The sequence below is a fragment of the Larus michahellis genome, chromosome 3, assembly GCF_964199755.1.
Source record: "Larus michahellis chromosome 3, bLarMic1.1, whole genome shotgun sequence".
Lineage (NCBI taxonomy): Eukaryota > Metazoa > Chordata > Aves > Charadriiformes > Laridae > Larus > Larus michahellis.
Genome location: NC_133898.1, coordinates 62,997,593 through 63,020,037, shown reverse-complemented (window position 1 = coordinate 63,020,037; position 22,445 = coordinate 62,997,593). Strand labels below are relative to the sequence as shown.

The following is a 22,445-nucleotide window of genomic DNA, read 5'->3' as shown; positions in this document are numbered from 1 at the left end:
GACAAATTTCACATGAGGTTTAAGGACATAAAATTCAAGCTAGAAAAATAAAAAAATGAACCAAAAGAAACAGCAAAATTAAGAACATACTTCTGTAGAGATAGGCTTTTTGGACAATGGATATACCTCTTCCAGGTTTTAACTGCCATTTAAAGGAAAACACAAATCCCAAATTTAGTACCTGGAAGAAGTCAATAAAAAAATTATTCTTCTGAATTATTTTTCCTTAATTGTCTTCAAGAAGCTTTTAATTTCCTATAAATAAGTTTTGTTCTGAAAAGTACATTCACTTGGAAAACTGGTGATTTAGGTCTGTCAGTGTATAGAGAAAGTCTGAAGTAGCAGACTTCACTTGCAACACTTAATGCAATACTTGCTTTGAAATAATTAATATTCAAGTTTTGCTTACAAAATTAAGAAATGTGACATTTCTTAAAATTTCTTAACTCAACCTTTTAGTATTAAATAGAATTTAGCTACATAAAACAAAGATATCCCCAGCATAGTTTAATCCAAATGAAAGAGGGACAAAACCCCCACTTTTCTGAGTACAGATATCCTATCATGCACAAACACCTTCCTGAATGCCTACGCACAGCACACGTGTTCTTAGCTGTATCTTCAGCAAATTTATACCCTACATCTATTAATAGTCAATCAGGAATCACTCTACGCTTAGAATGAGAAAATGGTTTGGGTCAGAAGGGACCTTTAAAGATCACCTAATTCCGCACCTCCCCCCCCCCCCCCCCCCCCGAGTCATGGGCAGGGACATCTGTCACCAGATCAGGTTGCTCAAAGCCCCATCCAACCTGACCTTGAATGTTTCCAGGGATGGGGCATCCACAGCTTCCCTGGGCAACCTGTTCCGGTGTCTTAACCACCCTCATCGTAAAGAATTTCTTCCTAATATCTATTCTCAACCTATCCCCTTTTAGTTTAAAAGCACTACCTCCATCCTATCACTTGTCTTATAATCCCCCTTTAAATACTGGAAGGCCTCAATAAGATCTCCCTGAAGCCTTCTCTTCTCCAGTCTGAACAACGCCAACCCTCTCAGCCTGTTTTCATAGGAGAGATGCTCCAGTCCTCTGATCATCTTCCTGGCTCTCCTCTAGACCCGCTCCAACAAGTCCATGTCTTTCTTGTGCTGGGGACCCCAGAAATGTATGCAGTACTCCAGCTGGGGTTTCACCAGAGCGGAGTAAAGGGGCAGAATCACTTCCCTCGACCTGCTGGTCACACTTCTTTTTATGCAGCCCAGGATGAAGTTGGCTTTCTGGGCTGCAAGCATACAATGCTGGCCCATGTCTTATTTTTGATCCACCAATAACGCCAAATCCTTCTCCTCTGGGCTGTTCTCAACCCATTCATCACTCAGTCTGTACTGATGAGGTACTGTCAGTCACTGTACTGGTGACTGCCCTGACCCAGGTGCAGGAGGACCTTGCACTTGGCCTCGTTGAACTTCAAGAGATTCACTGACCCACTTCTCAAACCTGTCAGGGTCCCTCTGGATGGCATCCCTTCCCTCCAGCAGTTGCACCACTCAGCTTGGCGTCATCTGCAAACTTGTTGAGGGTGCACTCAATCCCACTGTCTATGTCATTAATAAAGATAATAAATAGTATCGGTCCAAATATGGACCCTTGAGGGACACCACTTGTTACTGATCTCCATTTGGACATTGAGCCATTAACTGCACCTCTTTGGATATTGCCAACCAGCCAACTCCTTATCCATCAAATAGTCCATCCAACAAATCCACTTGCTCTACTGCTAGGCTGGCTAGAGAAGCGAGACTTGGTTACCTCTCAAGTAATGAAAACTTTGGTTTTTCATCTAGCATAGATATTTTTAAGACAGTGGGTATTTAAAGAAATCGGGTATTCTTCAAATCTAGTTAAAGCAAAATAACAGCAATTTATTCAGGATTATAAAATATGGAAATAAAGAGTTAAATATATATATATTGGGTTTGCTTTTAAAACTTGTGCTTATATTCTTGCTCATTTTTTCCTTAATAGCCTTTTGTACAAATGCTTAGCCAAAACAATTTGCTATAATTATTTCCTGATCATGCTTCTGTAAGGCATTCATGCTGGCCCTCACGTAAAAGAAGTCTTTAAACAAACTAGGAAAAAATGGCAACATGGCTAAATAGTTAAGTCAGGGAAATGATCCGAAGTAAAATTATATATTTCAGAAAATCAGAAGTGGTACCCAAAGGGGCTGGGGGGAGTAACCATAAGCTCTAGCTGGTAATGTACATATAAAAAATAAAGCAATCAAGTTTGAGAAACAAACAGGAAAAAGCATAAAAATCAGCCCTTTCCAGACGAGAGAAGGAATAGCAGATTTATTAGAGTGCTCCTCCAGGATAATCAGCACATAAAGAAGGACTCACAGGAGATAAAGCCCTACAGAAAAAGAACACTCCCCTTCTCTTTTTAGATCTACACACTGAGGAAAAATCATGGAGACTTCCATACCAGAATCCTCCTCAGGCGTGTTTATAAGAAGGTAAAGAACAAGCTCACAACATGAAAAATAATGAAGTGCTAGAACAGAACTCAAGAATGAAAGACTAATAACTGATTCATGAATTCTCCCTTGAAAGAGTCTCAATCTTATATGAGACAGGAAAAGCAACATGAATTTCTGACAAGGGTTCAAAGGAAGAATTAGGAAACAGCAGATCAGTTAGGTTCAATGTTTCACCAGAAAAAACTGTATAAATTACTTGAAAGAAAAGAATTAGTGGGCACACAGACAATTCCATGCAGCTGTTGTAAGGAAAAGCCACATCTCAGTCTATTGCCCTCTGAAAACCTCAAGCACATGAGAAATCACTGATATAGTCTACCTGGACTACCAAAAGACGTTTACTGAAGATCTCTCGCAAAAGCCTCCAAAGAAAGCAAGTTCTCCTAAGCAGGCCCTTGCATGACAAATAACCTGATCACATTACTCCTTAAAAACAGCTAGCAAACAATTTGAATAAACAGTCATTTTTTTTTATAATAGAGGGAAGTCCCAATAGAGTCCCACTTGTGCTGGGGACTGCGCCTGTGCAATCAAGTATATTCTGGGTAGGACAAAGTCACAGACTATCAAAAGTTGCAGAGAAACACCAGTGACACTAACAAGCAGTAAAAAGGCAGACAAATTAAGCATGAGTACACATGAAGTAGTGGACACGGGGCTTTGAAGCTGACTGTTGACGTTCAGGAAAGGGATCTGCTGATACATGAAACATTTCTTTGAAGGCATCAACAGAAAACCAGAAAAACCACAGTAGTAAATGCAGCAAACAGACTTTTAGAACCACAACATTATTTAGGCAACTGTACTAAACTACAGGACACTCTCATCCTCTCAATACTTCTGCAATTTCTGCCCTCCCCTCTATCTCCAAGGCTGGGGTGAAATCACTAGGAGTAATGAAAACTGTGGAGAAGCTTTTAAGTGAAGAACAAAGGTGGCTAGGACTCTTCGGCATGCAAACAGAATTACCAAGGGGATGGCAGATGTCAATACAATCTGAGTAGTGGTGATCAACTGAGAAGGATGGGACTGAAGGAGCACACAAAAAGAGATAACCAGGGAGCGAGCAAGAGCCAGGCTGCTGGATGTGGCCCCAGACTGCACGACCTGGTTTTCCTCAGCCTGGGAGGGCAGCTCTGGCATGCCTCGAACGGACCTGACTCACTCCTGAACCGTTACCACCAACTTGCTAAGTCTGTGCCCAGATACCATAATGAAACACACCCACTCTTTTAAATAACTGCATAAAATACAGGTAGCTATCTGTATGCTAGTATATGCAGCTCTCAGTTCAAAAAAAACTTACTGAAAGAAAGTTTTATCCCATCAGGCAGCTGCATTTTTTCCACAACAGAAACACAGTTCATTTAAGAGGGTCAAAAGTGAAACACTGTAATCTTCAAGCGGCTGACAAAATCACAAGTTTCAGAAGTTTTGAAGCACACTACTCACATTTACAATACAAGCTGGAAAAAGAAAGCAGAGACACACAAACCATTATGCAAACTTCAAAAAACACGCTTTACAGCTGAGCTACCATTATGGTTCTGTGATTTATGAAGAAAATCATCCTAATTCCATTCACTAGCCATTTACCTGCTTTTCTGGATAAACACCAACTCATACAAAACACTTGCCCCAAAAGACAAAAACTGATCAGTATTTCTTTAACCATCTGATCACTATTGATAGATATGTGACCACCAACGAAACCTGTTTTCTCTAGTTATTTTCATAAATTCATAGTTGGAAAGACTTGCATAGCGAAAGTATTTGCATCATTTCTTACATGAAAAACCAGTAAGTACAGAAACTTGCTGTTGAAATCTGAGGCACCACTGTAGTGAGCACCACAGTTTGGACTCTCTTTTTAAAATGTATGCTAAGAGAATAAAAATTTCTCTCTAAACACTGCACATCTATCGCGAGTTGATGATATACATACGTATCAAAATCTAATTCAAAAACCACCTCACACGTTGTTGGATCAATTTATTTTTCCCATTCATTTAGTAATTGATTTTGCTCCAGAAACTGAAAAGAATATGCTAATCTAACCAAAACCAATACTCATGTCCCAGCTATCCTAATATGTAAGGGGGAGAAACAGTCTACTGATATTTACCCGGAAAAGAGCACTGCTGCAAAGGGCTATGTATTCACCCAAGAGTCATTCTGACACAAAGGCTCTCCTGAGCAAAGTCTCCACAACACAAACACAATATTTGGGAGAATGCTGCTTCAGTAAGACCAACTGACTTGAATACACTGAAAGGTTAAACCCTGACAAAAAAAAAACCCTATAAAATTCCATTGCAAAATTATACAAAGCTTTGTTTTGTACTGTCCATTCTTGAACTATGGCACATTACTCAGAAAATTAAAGGTAAGACATTCCCTCTCTCAAGGTAGATGGCATTATCACACAACAAATTAACCGAGCAACAGAAACTGCATGTCCAATGCTAAAGAAAACAAAATTAATGACTTCCAAAGAACATAAATGTTAACAAGGAACAAAGACTAAACTTCCACAGAATTTGACGGAGGATGGGGTGGGGAGGGGGAAGTGTAACACGATCAGAGGGAAGTCACAAGGAGTCTGACTGTACTGGTAAGAGAGACTGTTTCCAAACTGTTGGCTCAGTTTTTTAAAGAGTAAGTGTTAAATAACCAAGTTAGAAAGTACATTAAATGTAGGCTTCCCGTATAACCTTTTGGGAATAATTTTATTTTCTTCTGTGAGAAAAAGCATAGTAAAAGACAATACTTTCAAGTTACTGTAAAAAGTGTCAGTGATTTTTTTCAAAACTCAGTGCGCTTAACAGCATTATACATTTGATTGCAATATCAATGAAAATGTAATGCTTTATCAGTTTATTCTAGAAAGCTGTGGACAAGACTCTGAACTCCCCCCATCTCAATATTCTAAATGATTGAACATGCTCAGCTCCAAACACATTGCAAACAATACTGGAAACTACAAAATACAAATGAACATTAATCTTCCCAATGCAATTATAGCTAAAGAAAACACCAGATCAATTTGCAGGGAATTTGTGTGAGGGAAGTTTTTTTACTGCTTTCCTGTATGATGATTCCATCCAGCCATACCCTATGCACACAGCCATTTTTATAATTACATGGGGAACAATCAATAAACCGTTGATAGAAGTATGCATGTTTGATTAACACCAAATATAAATCACAGGAAATCCTTAAAGGGAAGGCTTGAATCTGAATGGCACTTCAGGGACAAAATGAGTCCACAAAGCTACATATCAACAGATCCTAATCTGCCTCAATGAAAGCAATTCTGTGCTGGTTTCGGCTAAGGTAGAGTTAATTTTCTTCATCATAACTCATATGGGGCTATGTTATGGATTTGTGCTGAAAACAGTGTTGATAATACAGGGATGTTTTAGTTCTTGCTGAGCAGTGCTTACACACAGCCAATGCCTTTTCTGCTCCTCACACCACCCCACCAGCGAGTAGGCTGGAGGTGCACAAGAAATTGGGAGAGGACGCAGTTGGGACAGCTGACCCCAACTGACCAAAGAGATATGCCATACCATGTGACACTGTGCTCAGTATATAAAGCTGGGGGAAGAAGGAAGGGGGGGATGTTCAGAGTTACAGCGTTTTGTCTTCCCAAGTAACTGTTACACATGATGGAGCCCCGCTTTCCTGCGGATGGCGGAGCACCTGCTGGCCAATGGGACGCAGTGAATGAATTCCTTGTTTTACTTTGCTTGTGTGCACACCTTTTGCTTTACCTATTAAACGGTCTTTATCTTAACCAACAAGTTTTCTCACTTTTACTCTTCTGATTCTCTCCCCCATCCTACCAGCAGGGAGTGAGCAACCGATTGCACAGTTCTTAGTTGCAGGCTGGGGTTAAACCATGACAAATTCCCAGGCTAACAATCTTGCAAGGTAAGAATCAGATGCCAGCCAAATGGTCATGTAAGCACGTAACAGTTTATTAGACAGATAGCAGTGAAAGTCTTCAAGATGATCAAAGTAATAGGTAGTTTTAAGGGTGGATTTTTGTTCTCGTTTTATAAGACTATCTCTAAACCTGTTTTGTTAGTGTCTGAATAGTAAAAATAAAATTTTGCTATTTTATAAGTTCTTATCCTAACTCAACTGTACAGATGTGTAACAGAGAGACACGGAGGGTCAAACTTGCATCACATCTCCAAAACCCCAAGTAATTTCTCCCTATGTCTCTTTAGTAGGGTGTACAACAGCTAATCAATTCACCTTGACATCACACCTCAAAAAACATCCCTCTCCAACTGTGCTTCGCTCCTCCAACTCGGCCTCCTGTCACACCAAAACATTCAGTAGCATGACTTACTGCCACAGGGAGGTGAAAAAACCCAGTGTGGTAGCTTATATTGTTAACCAGGTCTATTGCTTAACAGGAATGCGAGTTGGAAAATTCTCAGTGGAGGACTTGAGACACAGAGGCTCAGGTGTACTTGCGTTATCCTGATTCATGCCCATTCCCTGGTGAGAGGAAGACCCTCTCATCATAGAGATATCAAATACGCCACATTCCTTTTCCAGTTCCTCCCGAATGTCCTGACATTGCATATACACTCCCTTTTTTATTTACCCTCCACGTCCAAAGCCTCACCAAGTCTTGGGACGTTCTTGTCAAACTTCACCCAGCTTGGCCATTTCAAGTGTCAGGAAGATCAGGAAGTTTGACAGAAACCTGGCAACTGTTTCAAGCACCCTGCCTAATCATGGCTCTGGGTTGAGTGTCACCAAGGAGCAGCCACTCCTACTTGGACCCCACCAAGAAGTTTTGGTTGCTATCAAGACTGCTTTTCTCTGTCTCTCTCTGGTTCCATCTTTTTAAATTGTCTTTATTCTTAATGCCTTTCTACCTTCTTGTAGTAATTTATTTTTACCTCCTCTTTTTTAATGTTCTTTGCCCCCCCCCCTTTCCTCTCCTCCTTTTGTTTGCACTACAGCATCGTAGAAAATGTGTTACTTACTGATGCATACCACTATTTCAGAGAAAACTAGCAGAAACAGCATTCAATAGATGTTTATGGAAGGTGATATACAGTTGCCTTTTAGTGATACTTTCTGCGCACATTATTTTAGCCACCAGCAACCCACAGGTCAGTGATTCTTGAGCCAGCACTAATTGATCTTCTTCATGAAAGCTCTGAATTCCCTCTGCACAGGGAATTCAAATTTATTTTTCAACGCATCTAAATTTTTAGCATGGCCAACATCTTTTGGCAAGGGTGTATAGTTTAATCAAATTCTGTGCTAAGAAACTCCTTTTTATTGATTTGAACCTGTGCTCATTAGTGACACTGGATTTACCTAGCTTCTACATTGGAAAAAACAGTGATTTATCTCATCTGTATCTCCAGTACTACAGGCCCCTATCTCATCATCTTCCAGTCATCTCTGTCCTAGCCCATAAAGAGTATTAATATTTAGTAATTCGTCATAGAGACCTGATCCATTCCTTCAACTATTCTTTCTGCCCTTCTCTGTACATGCAGTTCCACCAACGTAGCCTTGTGAGTTGCAAACTAGGCTGCACAAGACACAAGATAAAGAGATACTGGCAGTATAATCACTCTCTATTTCTTTCCTAATAATTTCAAAGATTCTGATTACTATTTTGACTACTGTTGAACTTTGAACAAGCATTTTCATTTCAGTTGCAAGGTCTTTTTAAATACCAAATGATATAATTTCAGTGCCCATCACTGTGTACCTAAAGCAAGGGTTGCCTTTTTCATAAAATCTCCGCAGCCTACATTACCACATTTAACTTGATGAAATTGCAGGGTGCCATCTACCAGTCAGTACAGCAATGTCCTTTTGCAATCCTTCATGGCTAGCCCTTCAGTAACAACATCCTGAATAACTTAATACTGTCAACAACCTTTTTTGCTTCATTATTCTACCCCTTTTCCACAGAATTTATGAACATATTGAAATGTACGGACTCCCAGCACAAACCCATATAACATTCCATCATGAAAAAAGACAATTTATTTCTACACATGAACTTTTCCCCTATCTCCCCTTTCAGCAGTCATCCATCAATGTAAGGATGAACCCTCCACAGCAATTCAACTTCTTTTCAGACTTCTGTGGATGGACCTTCTTAATGACATTTTGGAAATCCAGGTAACATCACCTGTTTCTTCCCTGTCCACGTGCTTTCTAATTCTCTCAAAGAACTCTCATACATACATGACACATTATTTTCTTTCATAAAAGTAACAACAGGTCTTCCTCATTCTATCATATTTACCTGCGTATTGTTTCAAACAAATTAGAATTCTCCTATTTACTTCTCATCATCTCCAATTGAGGTATCTTTTCTGTTCTTACATTGGTTTAAAAAAAAAAAAAAAAAAGAAAGAAAGCCTTAAGACTCAGTTTTTAGTATCATATGCTAAAACAAGCATTTCTTCCATACCACTCTCTCCATCAATCAGTATTATTTGGAAATAGATGAGATACTGCCCTCACATGGATTTTGTATGCATTTGTTGGACAATGGAAAAAGTGTCACTTCCTCATGTACTTCCTTCAGAATTAACAGGTTCCAAATGCAAGAAGTTACATAGATCTATACTACATAAATGGTCATTTAAGTATCAAATCCAAGAAAAGACCAGGCTGGCAGATAAAGCCAATTACAGTCACAATTTTGCATTTTCCTCTACCTGATAAAACAATGTAATGATTTATATAGCAAAAAGCAACGATATTGAGAGCTAAGAAACTAGGTAAAAGGCAATATTCCAGTGTACATAGAAGTTAGGCTTAACAGTACTAATAATACTCCCTTTCCCAACGTAATTTTAAATAAACTCAGTCCTATTTCCAAACTTTGGGGAAAAAAAATAAGGGCTTGTTTAAAATTTAATGAGCTATATACATTATACATTGGGAGTGGGGGAGAAAGGCAAAAGATCATGTTGATGCTATAGATAAAGCACTGAATTTCTGCTCTGCATTTTTTCTTTAATTCTGTTAAGAAAAGCTGTCTTCAAAAGCGGGATTACTGAAAGTCTAGGAATTCATCAGCATATTTCAAATTTTCATTGTTCAGTAATGCAAGCAATGTTATCATTACAACTGTAATTCAGGAAGTGCTTTAAAAGTTAATTCTATTGTAAATATCTGTAAAAGTGAAGTCTATTGCAAATAGCTGTAATTTACAAGGCACTATACTACACATTTCTAAGCTACAGTCTGAAGTTTCTCAAGTGAAGACCAGGAAGCATGCAAATGAACTACATGCTCTGTGGATGGTCAGTCACTTCCAGAGCAAATTACTGCATCTCCATGGAAAGCAATGGCATACCACACTTCTACAAAGCCTGGCATTTAATTCTAAGATCTTTCACCACTCTTATTCAAGAGGCAAGAAACCCAGACAGCTGTTTCCCTACCAAAATTTTAAATAAAAATTAGAACAGAGTACTAACTTCTTTGAAATACAGCTTCATGAGCAATATATCCCTTTTCGTATCTCTGGAGACATCTTACAAAGGCAAGAAAAGAATGGTGAGGAAATAATTTTTCATAAAAGACTGATTTTGCCACTAGAAGACAGATTGAAAGCTATGAAGACCTCTGGTCCCATGGGATCCAAAGGAAGATATTCATGTAGATGAATATCTGTTATGCTGTTACAGCAATTAAGGGAATAAACATTTTGATACTGGTACTCTAGGACTCAGACTAATCTCTGAGATTATGACCAGAAGCGGTGCCAGGAGTATCTTAGAGTTTACTTCTCAGAGTATCTCTACTGAAATATTTTTACAGTTCTCTCTGGCTGCTACCAGGACACAACACTAACCAGATATCATATATAATAATAAATGTCTGTTTTGATGTGCAAAAGACAAAATAAATACTTAGAAGTGAAGCTTAATACAGAATCACAGAATCTTCATGGTTGGAAAGGACCCTTAAGATCATCGAGTCCAACCAAAAAACCTACAATCTCTGCCACTAGAGCATGCCCTGAAGTGCCACATCTAGACGTTTCTTAAACACCTCTAGGGATGGTGACTCAACCGCCTCCCTGGGCAGGCTGTTCCAGTGCCTGAACACTCTTTCAGTAAAGTAATTCCTCCTAATATCTAATCTAAACCTCCCCTGCTGCAACTTCAGACCATTTCCTCTGGTCCTGTCATTATTTACTTGGGAGAAGAGACCAACACCCACCTCCCTACAACCTCCTTTCAGGTAGTTGTAGAGGGCAATGAGGTCTCCCCTCAGCCTCCTCTTCTCCAAGCTAAACATGCCCAGCTCCCTCAGCCTCTCCTCATATGACCTGGTCTCCAGACCCCTCACCAGCCTGGTAGCTCTCCTCTGGACACGCTATTATTATTATTATTACATTATTATTAATAATACATATTACCACAACAAATTAGTTTAATTTATTTCACATTTCAATAGCATTAAAATAAATAAAATTCAATTTCATATACAGAAATAGTCACTGAATTGCTTACCAAATATTTATATCACCACACTGCAAAGAACAAGAAAAAAGTATTGTCAGTTATTGCTTCAAAAGAGGGACAGAATCAACAAATTTCTATTATGTTGCATTTTACACATTCTCCTGAAATTTAATCTCCAGGAAAAGTTACTTAAATTACATGAGTCCATCACTCAGCGAATATGATTCTTCCTTGATGCTCACTCGGACCTACAGTGAGAACTGTTATTTAAACCCAATCAGCACCTTGTTGCTCTTTTCACTGCACAGAAATTTTAAAATATATAAAAAGATGTGCATGTAGGATGAGCAGAATGGCAGATGCTCCATTCTGCATAAGGTATTTCAATTTCAAGGGAAAAAAATGAAAAGTTCTTTTCTTCCAGTAATCAACAAAGACAATACAAGTTGCCAAAATCCAACATTTAAAAAAGCACAGCACAATAAAGGGCTGCAACTCAACAACAACTATCTTAATACAACTGTTTTCAAACAAAGTGCGTGGCATGTGGTTTGAATTAACAAACATAAAATAGTCAATATGCTTGATATCCCAGTGTATGTATTCCTTTTACTGTTGCACTTAATTGCTTTATAAAAAATTTAAGAGCAACGGAGAAAACTCACACGAAAAGCTTCCCTCCTACACGTCAGTTGTATTATACATCACTCTTCAAATATGTTTACGTTTAAAGCGGACACGTGAATATTCATCCTAACTGAGTGTATAAGCAATTAAGTGCAATAAGATGCAAAGGTAAAACAGCAGTCTCTCCAGCCCATCACATTTCAGCGCATGAAGATGTCAGGTGTTACCATCACTGCTTTTGCTCTGTCCTTCTCTTACCCCTTTTATTTTGAGGAAGCAAAATTATGACTTTCAAATTTACTGAACCTGAACAATTTGAGATGCAACAACAAAATTCCATTTTAGTTTTCATATATTTGAGCTAAAGGGCATACTACAGCCTATTTACAATCTCCTCTAAACCCTCTTCATTACTACTTTCAAAGAAAGCTTCTAAGTTCTGTTGGTTCAGCCTGCTTTGTACAAATAGGCTACGAACATAAAAGCGGAATTTAAAGAAACCACCTGCATTCAACTCTCGTCTCCTGAATTGCATGCAACTACGAAGCAGATACTTAGTTACTTAGTTCAGAATAGCCTCTAGAACATACTTCATTTGCTTCTAGCTCTTTACAAGCCATAAAATACAATTCCCCTTTTCCTCTTCATAGTAACTTAGGATGTTTACTGCATGAGAACAAGAAGCTTAGAAAAACCTAAATGGACCACATAAAATAGCTAGGCAAGACTGAGCTCTTTACCGATGCCCAAACTCCCAACAACAGAAAGGAAATATTGATCAAAAAGTCCAGATGATCTTTGAAAGGATATAACATAAGAAAACAAGGAATATAATGGGGGTATTTAGCTTCCTGCAATTTACTTATCATTCCTGACATATGGCTATTTTCCATCATTAACGTTTTATCATGATTTTATAGCTAATTCTAGATGACCACCAGGAAAATCAATCAGCTTCAGGCACTCTGTAGATTTCCAGCAATGAGCTTGTGGGCTGCCTGCTCTGGAGAAGTGCCCTTTGTTCTTCTAGCAACGCACTGGTTTGGTGCTGTGGCGCAGTGTGGAGTGAAATGCCTTAGGGAAGTCTAAATACAGTTACACCTCTACAATTTTGAGATATGAAATATAGGGAAAGATCCTAAATGTTATGAAAAATCAAAGACACACACATTTTCTCTGACAACTCTTTCTATGGCTCACAACAAAAGCTGTCCCATTGTATCAATTTCAAAATGTTTTCTCCTTAGATATGGTTTAAAATCCCCTGCATTCACAATGAAACTTCATGATTTAAATTTTTCAAAAATCACAGTTTACAGTGGGTTGGATTTCTCCAACCAATATAGCTGTTACATTAATGTTCCTGCTTTCCTGTTAAGTGTTCCACTTTTCTGAAAATTAAGAAACAGTGGTGACTATTGCGTATCTGGTAACCAAGCTATGAAGACCAACATGTTACCCGAAACTGTAATTTAGAGCAGATTCAGAAAATAACCTTTTCCTTTTCAAGTGAACCAGCTTTGTATGCTAACATGTACAGGAGATTCGGTATTCCGAAAAACTTCAGTCTGATCAGATCTTTCCATAGGCTTCCAACAATCCGGTTAATACATTCTAAGCTCTTTGGACTTAACCTCTAGAAAATCCGAAGCCGTTTATGATTATTTTTTTAAAACTTTCTAAAACTGCAATCACATCAATATCAAAATATCAGTATAATAGATAAAAATAAAATTCTAATTTCTAAATTGTCCATCAAGAGAGCTCCACAAAGTCACGCCACGAGGCCAACGTTTTTAAACCAAGAGTTTTATAGTGAGCAGCAATTTACAGCATTTTGTACTTCTTTAAAGAAAAATCAAGCTATAGAATAATAAGGATGAAAACCAAAGTATACACGTAATTAATTCTACTTCAGTTTTTGAAAGTAGCTAATAAATACTAAAAAGAGAAAACAACAAAAAAAAAACCAAACAAGGAAACGCATACCACTCAACTCCAAATGAACGAGTATTTGCAAACACTGAACCCTAGGCCAAACAACACAAGAAGATGGATCTTCTGAAACATCTTTCACAAAAATGCATACTATTTCAATTATAAATTCCAATCCAAACATGTAAAACAGCTTTTCACTGCCTTGCAAAAACCACCTTGTGCAGCTGTCATCACTGTTTATAAAGTAATATGTACTCTAATCTTTCAAAACTAATGTTATAGACACAACTTCACAATAAACAAGCTCAAAGCTACCAAAACAGGTGCCTTCAATCTCTCAGCTGTTGCTATGCTACACTCTCTTACTGCTCAGCCACCATCCACCCAAACCACCAGTCCTTGCTACGACTGCCTCCTGGAGCTCAGCTCTGCCCCTCCACTTTCACACATCTTCTTTTGTGCCCTCATTGTAAATGGGAACCAGAGCACTCCCTCCCAACCCTCAAAAACCATCAACGGCAAACACAATAACAAAGGTGCCAAGCTTTAGCTTCCACATATGTATTTTATTAAACACATGCATTATATTTCTGAATGTCAAAGCATCAGAAAAATAATCATCTGCTACCTGCCTGTATAATCACAAACCTAGGAGTAAAGAGAGCAATCCAATATTATTCATTTAGAACTTAAAAAAAAAAAAAAAAAAAAAAACAAAGCCAGCAAAAAAACCCCACTCATACAATCAAAAACCGTACCCAGTAAAACCAGGTAAGCTCTGTAGGCACACTCTTGAAAAAACGTGGAGAGAAAATAATAAATTCTATATATCCACAGTTGCCATTTTTGTACAAATGGTAGCTCACTTACGAAAAGCAAACAGCACAAAGAGCAGGCTATTACAATAAATAGACATTTAGGGTGGGGATAAATCTGACAGAGGGTCATGGCAGCAATGAACTCATTTCCTCTTACTTTCTCCAATTTTTAACAATTCCTTTTTATGTCTCTTTTTGGTCAGTACACCTGGCAAGAACAAGTGAAGACAAGAACTAGTTCAGTAGTTGCTGAAGATCTTATTTTTCTGTTAAAGAACACATACCCTATAGTGTGGAAGCAACTGCTGAATAACGTTACTAAAATTACCTAGCTGATTGTTGCTGCTGCTGTCAGTGCTCCCAGAGAAATACTGCAGAAAAGTATCTCCAAAGAAGCGAAGAACTGGAAGAAATGCACATGCAATTCACTAAAAGTTCTGATACAGGAACAAGGACTAATTTTGAGTTCAAAGCCAAGCTCGCTGAACTCTGGATACACACATGGACAGACAATTCTGCACCATCATCCCGGGCCTCACAATGGAGTAACACCAGCGGTTGCTGAGCCCAGGAACATGGGCTCTAACCAAGGCTGAACAAGCCACTCAGGATAAATTTCTTGGTGGCTGTCCGGAAGTAGAATGATGGACCAATTTTACAGACAAGAAAAAAAGCAGACCTCTTCCTAAGTGAAAAAAATCCTCATGAAAGTAATCAAGTGTTTAGACCATATTTTAAGACCTGCTTTATCAAACTTTTGTCGTGAATGGATTTTTTTCTGTAAGAAAACCATTTAGATTACTACACTCCACTTTTACAACTGCCACAGGAAAACAGACTGCTGATGGCAAACTCAAATAAGACTTGTTAAGATAATTTCAAGTACTTTCCTAAAGACTGTAGCCCCAGGCAGGGTCTTAGTAAATAGGTGAAAATCAAAGCATCTGGAGTCATGAGAGTTCAGAAGCGCATTTGTTTTAAACTACAAAATGGTTCACTGCGCTCTAAATGAGAAGCAAGCAGGATCGATACTCATACTTGTAACTATCCAGTTACAACTCAAGAATCCAGAGTTCTACATCACCCTCCCAGGCTCACAGGGATCTAATCTAGACCACAGTTTAAGAAAAAATTTGAAATGTATGTATGAAAAATAATCAATGTCTGTCCTATACTACTTCATGAAAGAAATGAGGTCCTTGAGCAAGGTACGTACAAAAAAAAGCCCTAACATTTTGGGCATTTAACACAGCCTTGCATGATCAGGTCTTTACAAGGCCAGAAGTCAAGATTCTGCGGCTGGCAGAAGCCTAAGGTCAGATCAGTCTTTGAAAATGTAATATTAAAACTGTAAATATTTATTTAGCACACATGGAGACATTTAATCAGGTGAACATCAATTTAATATTTACTGTATCTTGAAGAGAAAAGGGCTTTCTTTCCCTATGCCCTTTTAACAAAAAGCAAACAGCTGAGAGCCAGCAAAGTTCAACTCTTGCTGGGATGCAACAAAGTGAAATATTTACATTTCACTGATACTGCCCTTGATGTTCCTGACAGCAAAAGGGAAATTAACAAATTCTTACATATTTTGCTGTATCTTAAGGGAATTTGTACAGTGTTTTATTCTCTGAGGAGCATTATTAGATTATAAAGTAAAATAAAACTGAAGACCTTTTTCACATCCACCTCAGAGGTTGAGAATGAAAAATAGTCAACTTTTCAGAGGTATGTGCGTCCACATACACACACAAATATCAGTGAGTTAACTTTTTCTTCTGAAAAATAAGAATGGAGGTAAACCAAAAGCTTTCATCCCCATTTGCTATAACAAAATTTACAAATATCAGACCATAAATGCAGTATCAGATAAACAAAAATGAAGAAAACTTTAAAGGTATCACAGTTGCAGAATCCTTCCAAACAGCAGAGGATATGAAAGAAGGTTGCACTTTTTTTATGACTGGTAAAGTGTTAGCAAGGGAGAAGAAAAAACAGACACAAGTTTTCTCATTTTCTCAGCAGCTAGGAAAAAAGTTCTGCATATGTTTCAGGTGTTTCAGACAAGATGAAATGTGCAGAAGCAAGAAAAATATCTTTCCAGGGAGCAGCTTACATGCCCTTTCACCATTCCTCGTACGTAACTGCTAGTATCACTACTTGCACTAATCAAAGCCCTGGCTCCCCATTTCAGAGAGCATCATTTTTTTCACCCTCCCCAGCTATTCAGCAACAATCGCTATTTAACATCTTCATGAGGCATACCATTTAGCTTTTTTTAGCATCGACTAGCATTCTTTCCTGAAAAAGCTGCCTCAGTGACTTAGAATATGCCATTTAAATAAAGTAGGCTAAAACAGACTATTTGATTTACACTTGTATACTTTTGTGCACCTATACTACAATGCTCAGTAATTAAAACATGGGTTATTTCCAAGGCTCACATTTCTGAAATTGTAGTCTACGGAACTGTTCCCCATTGCCACAGAAAACATAACTCCTAGTGAAACATCATGATAAAGGTCACCAACAGACAATGAAGTGCAAATAGAGTATACAGACGACAGCACTGCCAGCAAGTGACCAGTGACTGTTATGTCCCTACCATTGACAAATTAGAGAGGAGCCAGTTAACCCAAGAGTAGCAATTATCACTTTCTGTATCGCTTCTTACCGTCTTACATGGCGCTCACAACCATTCTGCGGACCAAAAGCTCACTGCTTTATGATGAGCTATGAGAGGACAACTATTTTCATTGTTAGTAACAGCTGAACGCCAGCCTAGCAATGCAGTGGAAGTTTTAATTGTGACTCTCACACCTTAGAAGGCATTTACATTAACATGAGAAAAAACATAGGAACCCACATCACTCTAAGCAAGCTGTTATCACTACCTTAATCTTAGAGCGCTTTATGTGCATCCTCATCTTGAAACAATTTAAGACAGAGCGTATTCCATGTCTCCATGATGACACTTAGTTTTCCATTCAATTCCCTTGTATATGAAAAGATCAGCACCCAGTTGTACAAAGAAGAATTAAACTTTTTATTACAAACCATGCTCAAATGAACACAGCATTTCTGAAAGGAATCAGAAGACACATGACTCTCTCGTTCCTGGGCTTCAAGGGAGAAGCTCTGCCTTATTCTTTTTTCAAATACACAATTGCCCTTTTCACAATTGCCTCTCCAATATCATAATATATTCTGTCGCCTAACTAATAAAAAAGTTGTATTTTTTCCGCTACATTTCAGCTCAAATTTATAGCACTGGATCCCAACAACTATTGTTCACCGGATTCAACAATGTACCTTCTACAACTAGGTATGCTTTCGTATTTTTTTAAGCTATCAAACTGCCCTAAGTAGGTTTTACCACTGCTAACCTTTTAAATGGCTGTAGTTCAAAACTGCAGGTGCCAGTCTCAGCAACTTATAAAGCACAAGTAATTTTCAAGGATTTGACCGAAGTGTGCATAGCTTATGCATGAGATATTTTTGTTTTGTTTTTAAATAAAGAGCGTGTAAAAAAAACCCAAAACACTAAGGACAGCATCACGGACAGCAAAAGTTAACGAAGCTCTTACGTGAAGAGCTGTGTGCCTGTATGTGACTAAAGATATTGAGAAACTTTAAATGAACAGAAATGATATGTTTAATTGAACTAGATCAGAGAACTACTATTGCAGCTTTAAAAGAAATAAGCATCTAAGCTGAATTTGCCCTTTAAACTTAAATAAATGTCCTTTTGAGATTCCTGTTACTCAGTACTTAAAGATCCAGTTAACACGGCTAAAGCAAGTATTACCTCAAACATTCAGCTTGTGTTGTACTTAAAACTAATTTGTGATCTCCATTTCCCCTAAAATAAATTCCAGTCCTATTTTTGTGTCTATAAAATTATTTTTGTTTATTCTATGAATTCATATAGAAATTAAAAAAGAATTAAATGTGGTTTAGAATTAAAGCATCCATTGGTCTCCTTTCATACTTGTCCGCAAACCTTCTTCTTCACGTCACAAAGAGAAAAATAATTTGGAAATACAAAGCTTGCCACTGCAAAAAGGACATGTATTGCAAGAAAACTCTGTGGAGTACAGCACCCAAAACCAACTTCAGGTACAGTACCCGAATCCAATGTGAGAATGGCTACATTTGAAGCTGACAGCAAGACTTTAACACTGAACTGACTATGTAACAAATACTGAGTTTTATTTATATAAGTCTGCAATTAAAATATTACCATCTGAGTGTGACGGTATGCATGCTTGCCTCTAGTCCATTTTAATTACTTTTTAAAGAATACATTTTATTTCTTTATGTATAGAAGAACTTGAAACATTTCAGTCATTTTCTTCTGTCAAGACCTGTTATTGACTTTGATGTTGTGCTTTTTGGGAAAATTTCAGGGCCTGAACTGAGACCTGGAGGAAAATGATTCTGCAATGGTCAGCCTTTATGATGTCAACTGCAGCAAATGATAACCGTGTGGTATAAAACATTGCCAATTACCTCGATGGTATACTAAGTCAGTGGTATAATATTCTTTTTTTCAGTTGCCAAGCAGTTTTAATCAAATAGTAAAACACCAATCATTACGTGAAAACAATACTGAGAATGTTCTATTTAGAAGTGGGATTATTTCTCATCTTTAAATGTATCTTTCTCGAGAGTTTAAATGTTAGGGTTAATTTTATATATGTGATTAGGTACAGCATTGACAATGCCACATATCATCGCTAGACACTGAACAGCTTTCTGCAATAGCCAGCATGATTTCCAGTAGTCAGAGTTCAAATAAACTTGATATACTTCTTTCTAATTAAATTAATAATAGGCCTATGTTAATCAATTCTAACTGTCATATAAGATAGCTATAATACGAGATATTGCTCAGTTCACACACGTTTGGAGTAAGCTATACCACCTAGATGGGCAGCTACCTTTATTTTAGCTTCACTGCAGAAACTAAACACAACTCCTTCCTTTAAAAACAAACAAACAAAAAAAACAACCACAGAAGTATCCAACCTTAAGTGCTTAAATGTATTTGGAATGTTCTTTCTAAAGCATCACCTGGATTTCACCAGTAAGTTACATAAATTGTTGTAAAATTACTAACTGAATGCAAACTGTGTAAGAGAAAGTGTGTGTGGTAAAAGTTTTCGTACAATTTAGTCTATCCCATCTTCTGCTAAATTTAATTTACATCAATTTTAAGCCAAAAACCTCTAGAACAGAACTCTGACATCATTTCTGGAGTATAACATGACCTTAAAACATAATATAAACAAGGAAAAGGATTTTTAGAAGTGAAGTACAAATATTTTGTAAGTTAATAAAAAGCATTTAGGTACAGCACAAACTGCAATCTACAGGCTCACACACTTCAGCTACTTTAAATATTTATGTATCATTTCACAGTTCTAAAATGCAAAATGTTTACAGGTCAGTTAGACCAGAGACAATGATGGAAAGTGAAGCTGAAGTCAAGTTCTGCACTGCGTACACAGGTGTTAGTTAGAGTGGCTAGCAATCACACTCTGGATTCCCCAAACATAGTAAGTCTTGCACCATTTACTTCCAGGACTAGGGGTTTAGTCATAGCATCTTTAAAACTTTCATATCAGTGAAGCCCAGCACCCAAATACAGAGATAAATGTTAAAGTAAAACTGAAAGAGAAGTCATAAAAACAAGTCTATTCATAGATGCTGCCTATTTATACCATAGGAGATAAGTTGGTTAAAACGTCATTGCCTGGTCTTCTGCATTTTCTTTTCCAACAACACAAAGTTTACTGGTTTTCAAGCATTTAGAATATTTAAGGCATATTCTAAAGCTCTTCTCTTCAGTATAGTTCTCACCTTAAATCTTCAGAGTTAATAATTTTCATGGTACTTATACCTGATTGCTCAGCAAGTCAGTCAGAAGTTGTTTCTCAATATGAACGTGAAGACTTTTGCTCACGCTGGTAGGTATGTATGAGAAAAAGGTTCTAATCTACTTCTGTTCTTGTCATTAGACTCTTCCTTTTCCCTGCTTAACAATATAGCACATAATCCAATGAAATAATAAAATAGGAAAAAAAAATAGTTTTTATTCAGTTTTCTTCTAGTGGCCACAATGTGATTTCTTCTACTCAACTGCATAAAGTACAACACCTAGAACTGCACATCAGTTATGGCTATCCTACTGCTCCTGAGGTATTAGAAAGTACCTGCCCATTTTAAAAACCTATCTTATTGTGGCTTGTAGAAACAATATGGTTGGCACACTGCTCCACTAGAAATCAAATTAACGTTTTAAAACCCCAAACGAGGACTGTATTACTTAAAATCATTAAAACCGTACTACACCCCCACTGGGGGTAGCAAGAGGGCAACCCGGAGCTACAATATGAGCGCACTCTGTAGAAGTAGACACTGTAACCAGAGCTCGTAGTTTCTATGATCAATATAAGTAAAAAAAAAAAATCTATTTTTTAAGATGTATGACTTCCTATAAAGAAAATACGTATTTATTTCCCTTTCTCTTACATTAACTTCAAAATATAAACGATACAAACTCTCGCAATGAAGAGGAACAAAGCAGAGTTGCCACAAGAACTATCTTGCGAATAAAATAAACATTAACTACCGGCACAAGAGAGAAGCCAGGTGCCGTATCAACACCCGAGCCTGGAAGTGTGTGTTTGCGGGTTCCGTAGCCCACCCTCAGCCCAGCGCTTTGGTGCAGCACGTAGGGAATGTCTTGTTTCCATCCTGACCACAGCGAATATACTATTCTCAAACACGGAGACGTGCCTCTAGGCCTTTGTATTCCCATCCCCAGATTTAAAACACAGCTCCACGAGGTGTTAAAGTGCGGGCTGGCGGGGTGCGGGCACACGTTTGAGGAGGGAGGAGGAAAAGGGCGGCAAAAAGCCGGGGAAAAGCCCGGACCCCGCGCCTGGCCACCCAGGAACCCCCCGGCCGCCGCGGGAAGTTGGCCGGGCATCACCCGCCCCACGGCACGCCAGGCGCAGGGAAGAGGCCTCCTCCTCCTCGGCCTCCTCCCGCTCCCTCCTCTCCCCTCAGCCCGCCACCACATCTATTCTTCCCCCGTTCAGTCTCCCCCAGCCTCACACCGGAAGGAGGAGCGGGGAGGGGGGGGGGTTGGTGTGTGTGTGTCTCCATTACCCCCTCCTCCCTCCCGCTTCCCAGCGACAAGGGCCCGCTCCCGCCCGACATGGTCGGGGGGAGCCCATGGAAGGGTTCCCCCACCCCCGGCCCCCCGCGACCCGCCGAGGCCCCCCCGGTTCCCGCCCCCTCCGCGCAGCGGGAGGGGGCAGGGAAAGGCGCCGGGCCCCGGGGCCCCGCCCGCTCCCCGACCCTGAGGGGGAAGGAGCGGGGAGGGGGATTACACACCTCGCTGTTAAAGGCTTTCACGGCCTCCATGTCGCGGCGGAGGCGGGAGCCGGGCGGCTTCTCTCCGCTGATGGCGGCCGGGCCGGGAGGGGGCTAGCCTCGGTCTGTGTGTGCGTGTGCTCTTCGCTCAGGGGCCGCCGGGCCTCCTCGCCATGGCGGGTGGCGCAGGGGGCGGGCGCGGAGGGACGCGGGCCCCCACTCGTTTCCGTCTACCTCTCGGCAACGCGCGGCCTCCTTGCCCCGTTTCCCGCCCGGCGGCGCCGGCGTCCCCTCCCCCGGCTGGGCTCCGCTCGGCCGCGCCGGCAGGAGATGGAGGAACAAGGCGCTGCGGCGCGGGCGCCAATATGGCGGACACACACGGGGGCTCCGCGCAGCGCAGCTCCGAGAGGAGCCGAGAGCGGCGCGGGGCGGCTACAGCGCCGCCTGCCGGGCGGACCCCGCCCCTCCGCCCGCCGGGCCGCGCCACAGCGGCGCTGACGGGATGGCGGCCCGCCTCCTCTTCTGCCCGCCTTCTTCACCGGGCCGGCCCTGCCGGCAGGCGTGAAGTGAAGGGTTAAGGGGACGAGTTGTTAAACGAAGCCGTGTTTCGCCGCCGGCGGGAAAGGCGGGAGTTCCCGGGATGCCGGTT

At 39.7% G+C, this 22,445-nt stretch overlaps 1 protein-coding gene across 5 annotated transcripts in view; it reads right to left on the bottom strand.

The window, feature by feature from the left end:
• SCAF8 (SR-related CTD associated factor 8) overlaps positions 1 to 22,207 on the bottom strand; it is a 172,461-nt gene extending 150,254 nt beyond the window's left edge. For 4 of the 5 annotated variants that reach the window (XM_074580467.1, XM_074580468.1, XM_074580466.1 and 1 more), the window contains exon 1: positions 21,818 to 22,207. In XM_074580467.1, coding sequence (XP_074436568.1) covers positions 21,818 to 21,847 — 30 coding nt within the window. In that variant the 5' untranslated portion in view covers positions 21,848 to 22,207. The remainder of the gene's footprint in view (positions 1 to 21,817) is intronic. The other variant, XM_074580469.1, reaches the window with a different exon arrangement.
• Between the last annotated feature and the right edge of the window lie 238 nt (positions 22,208 to 22,445).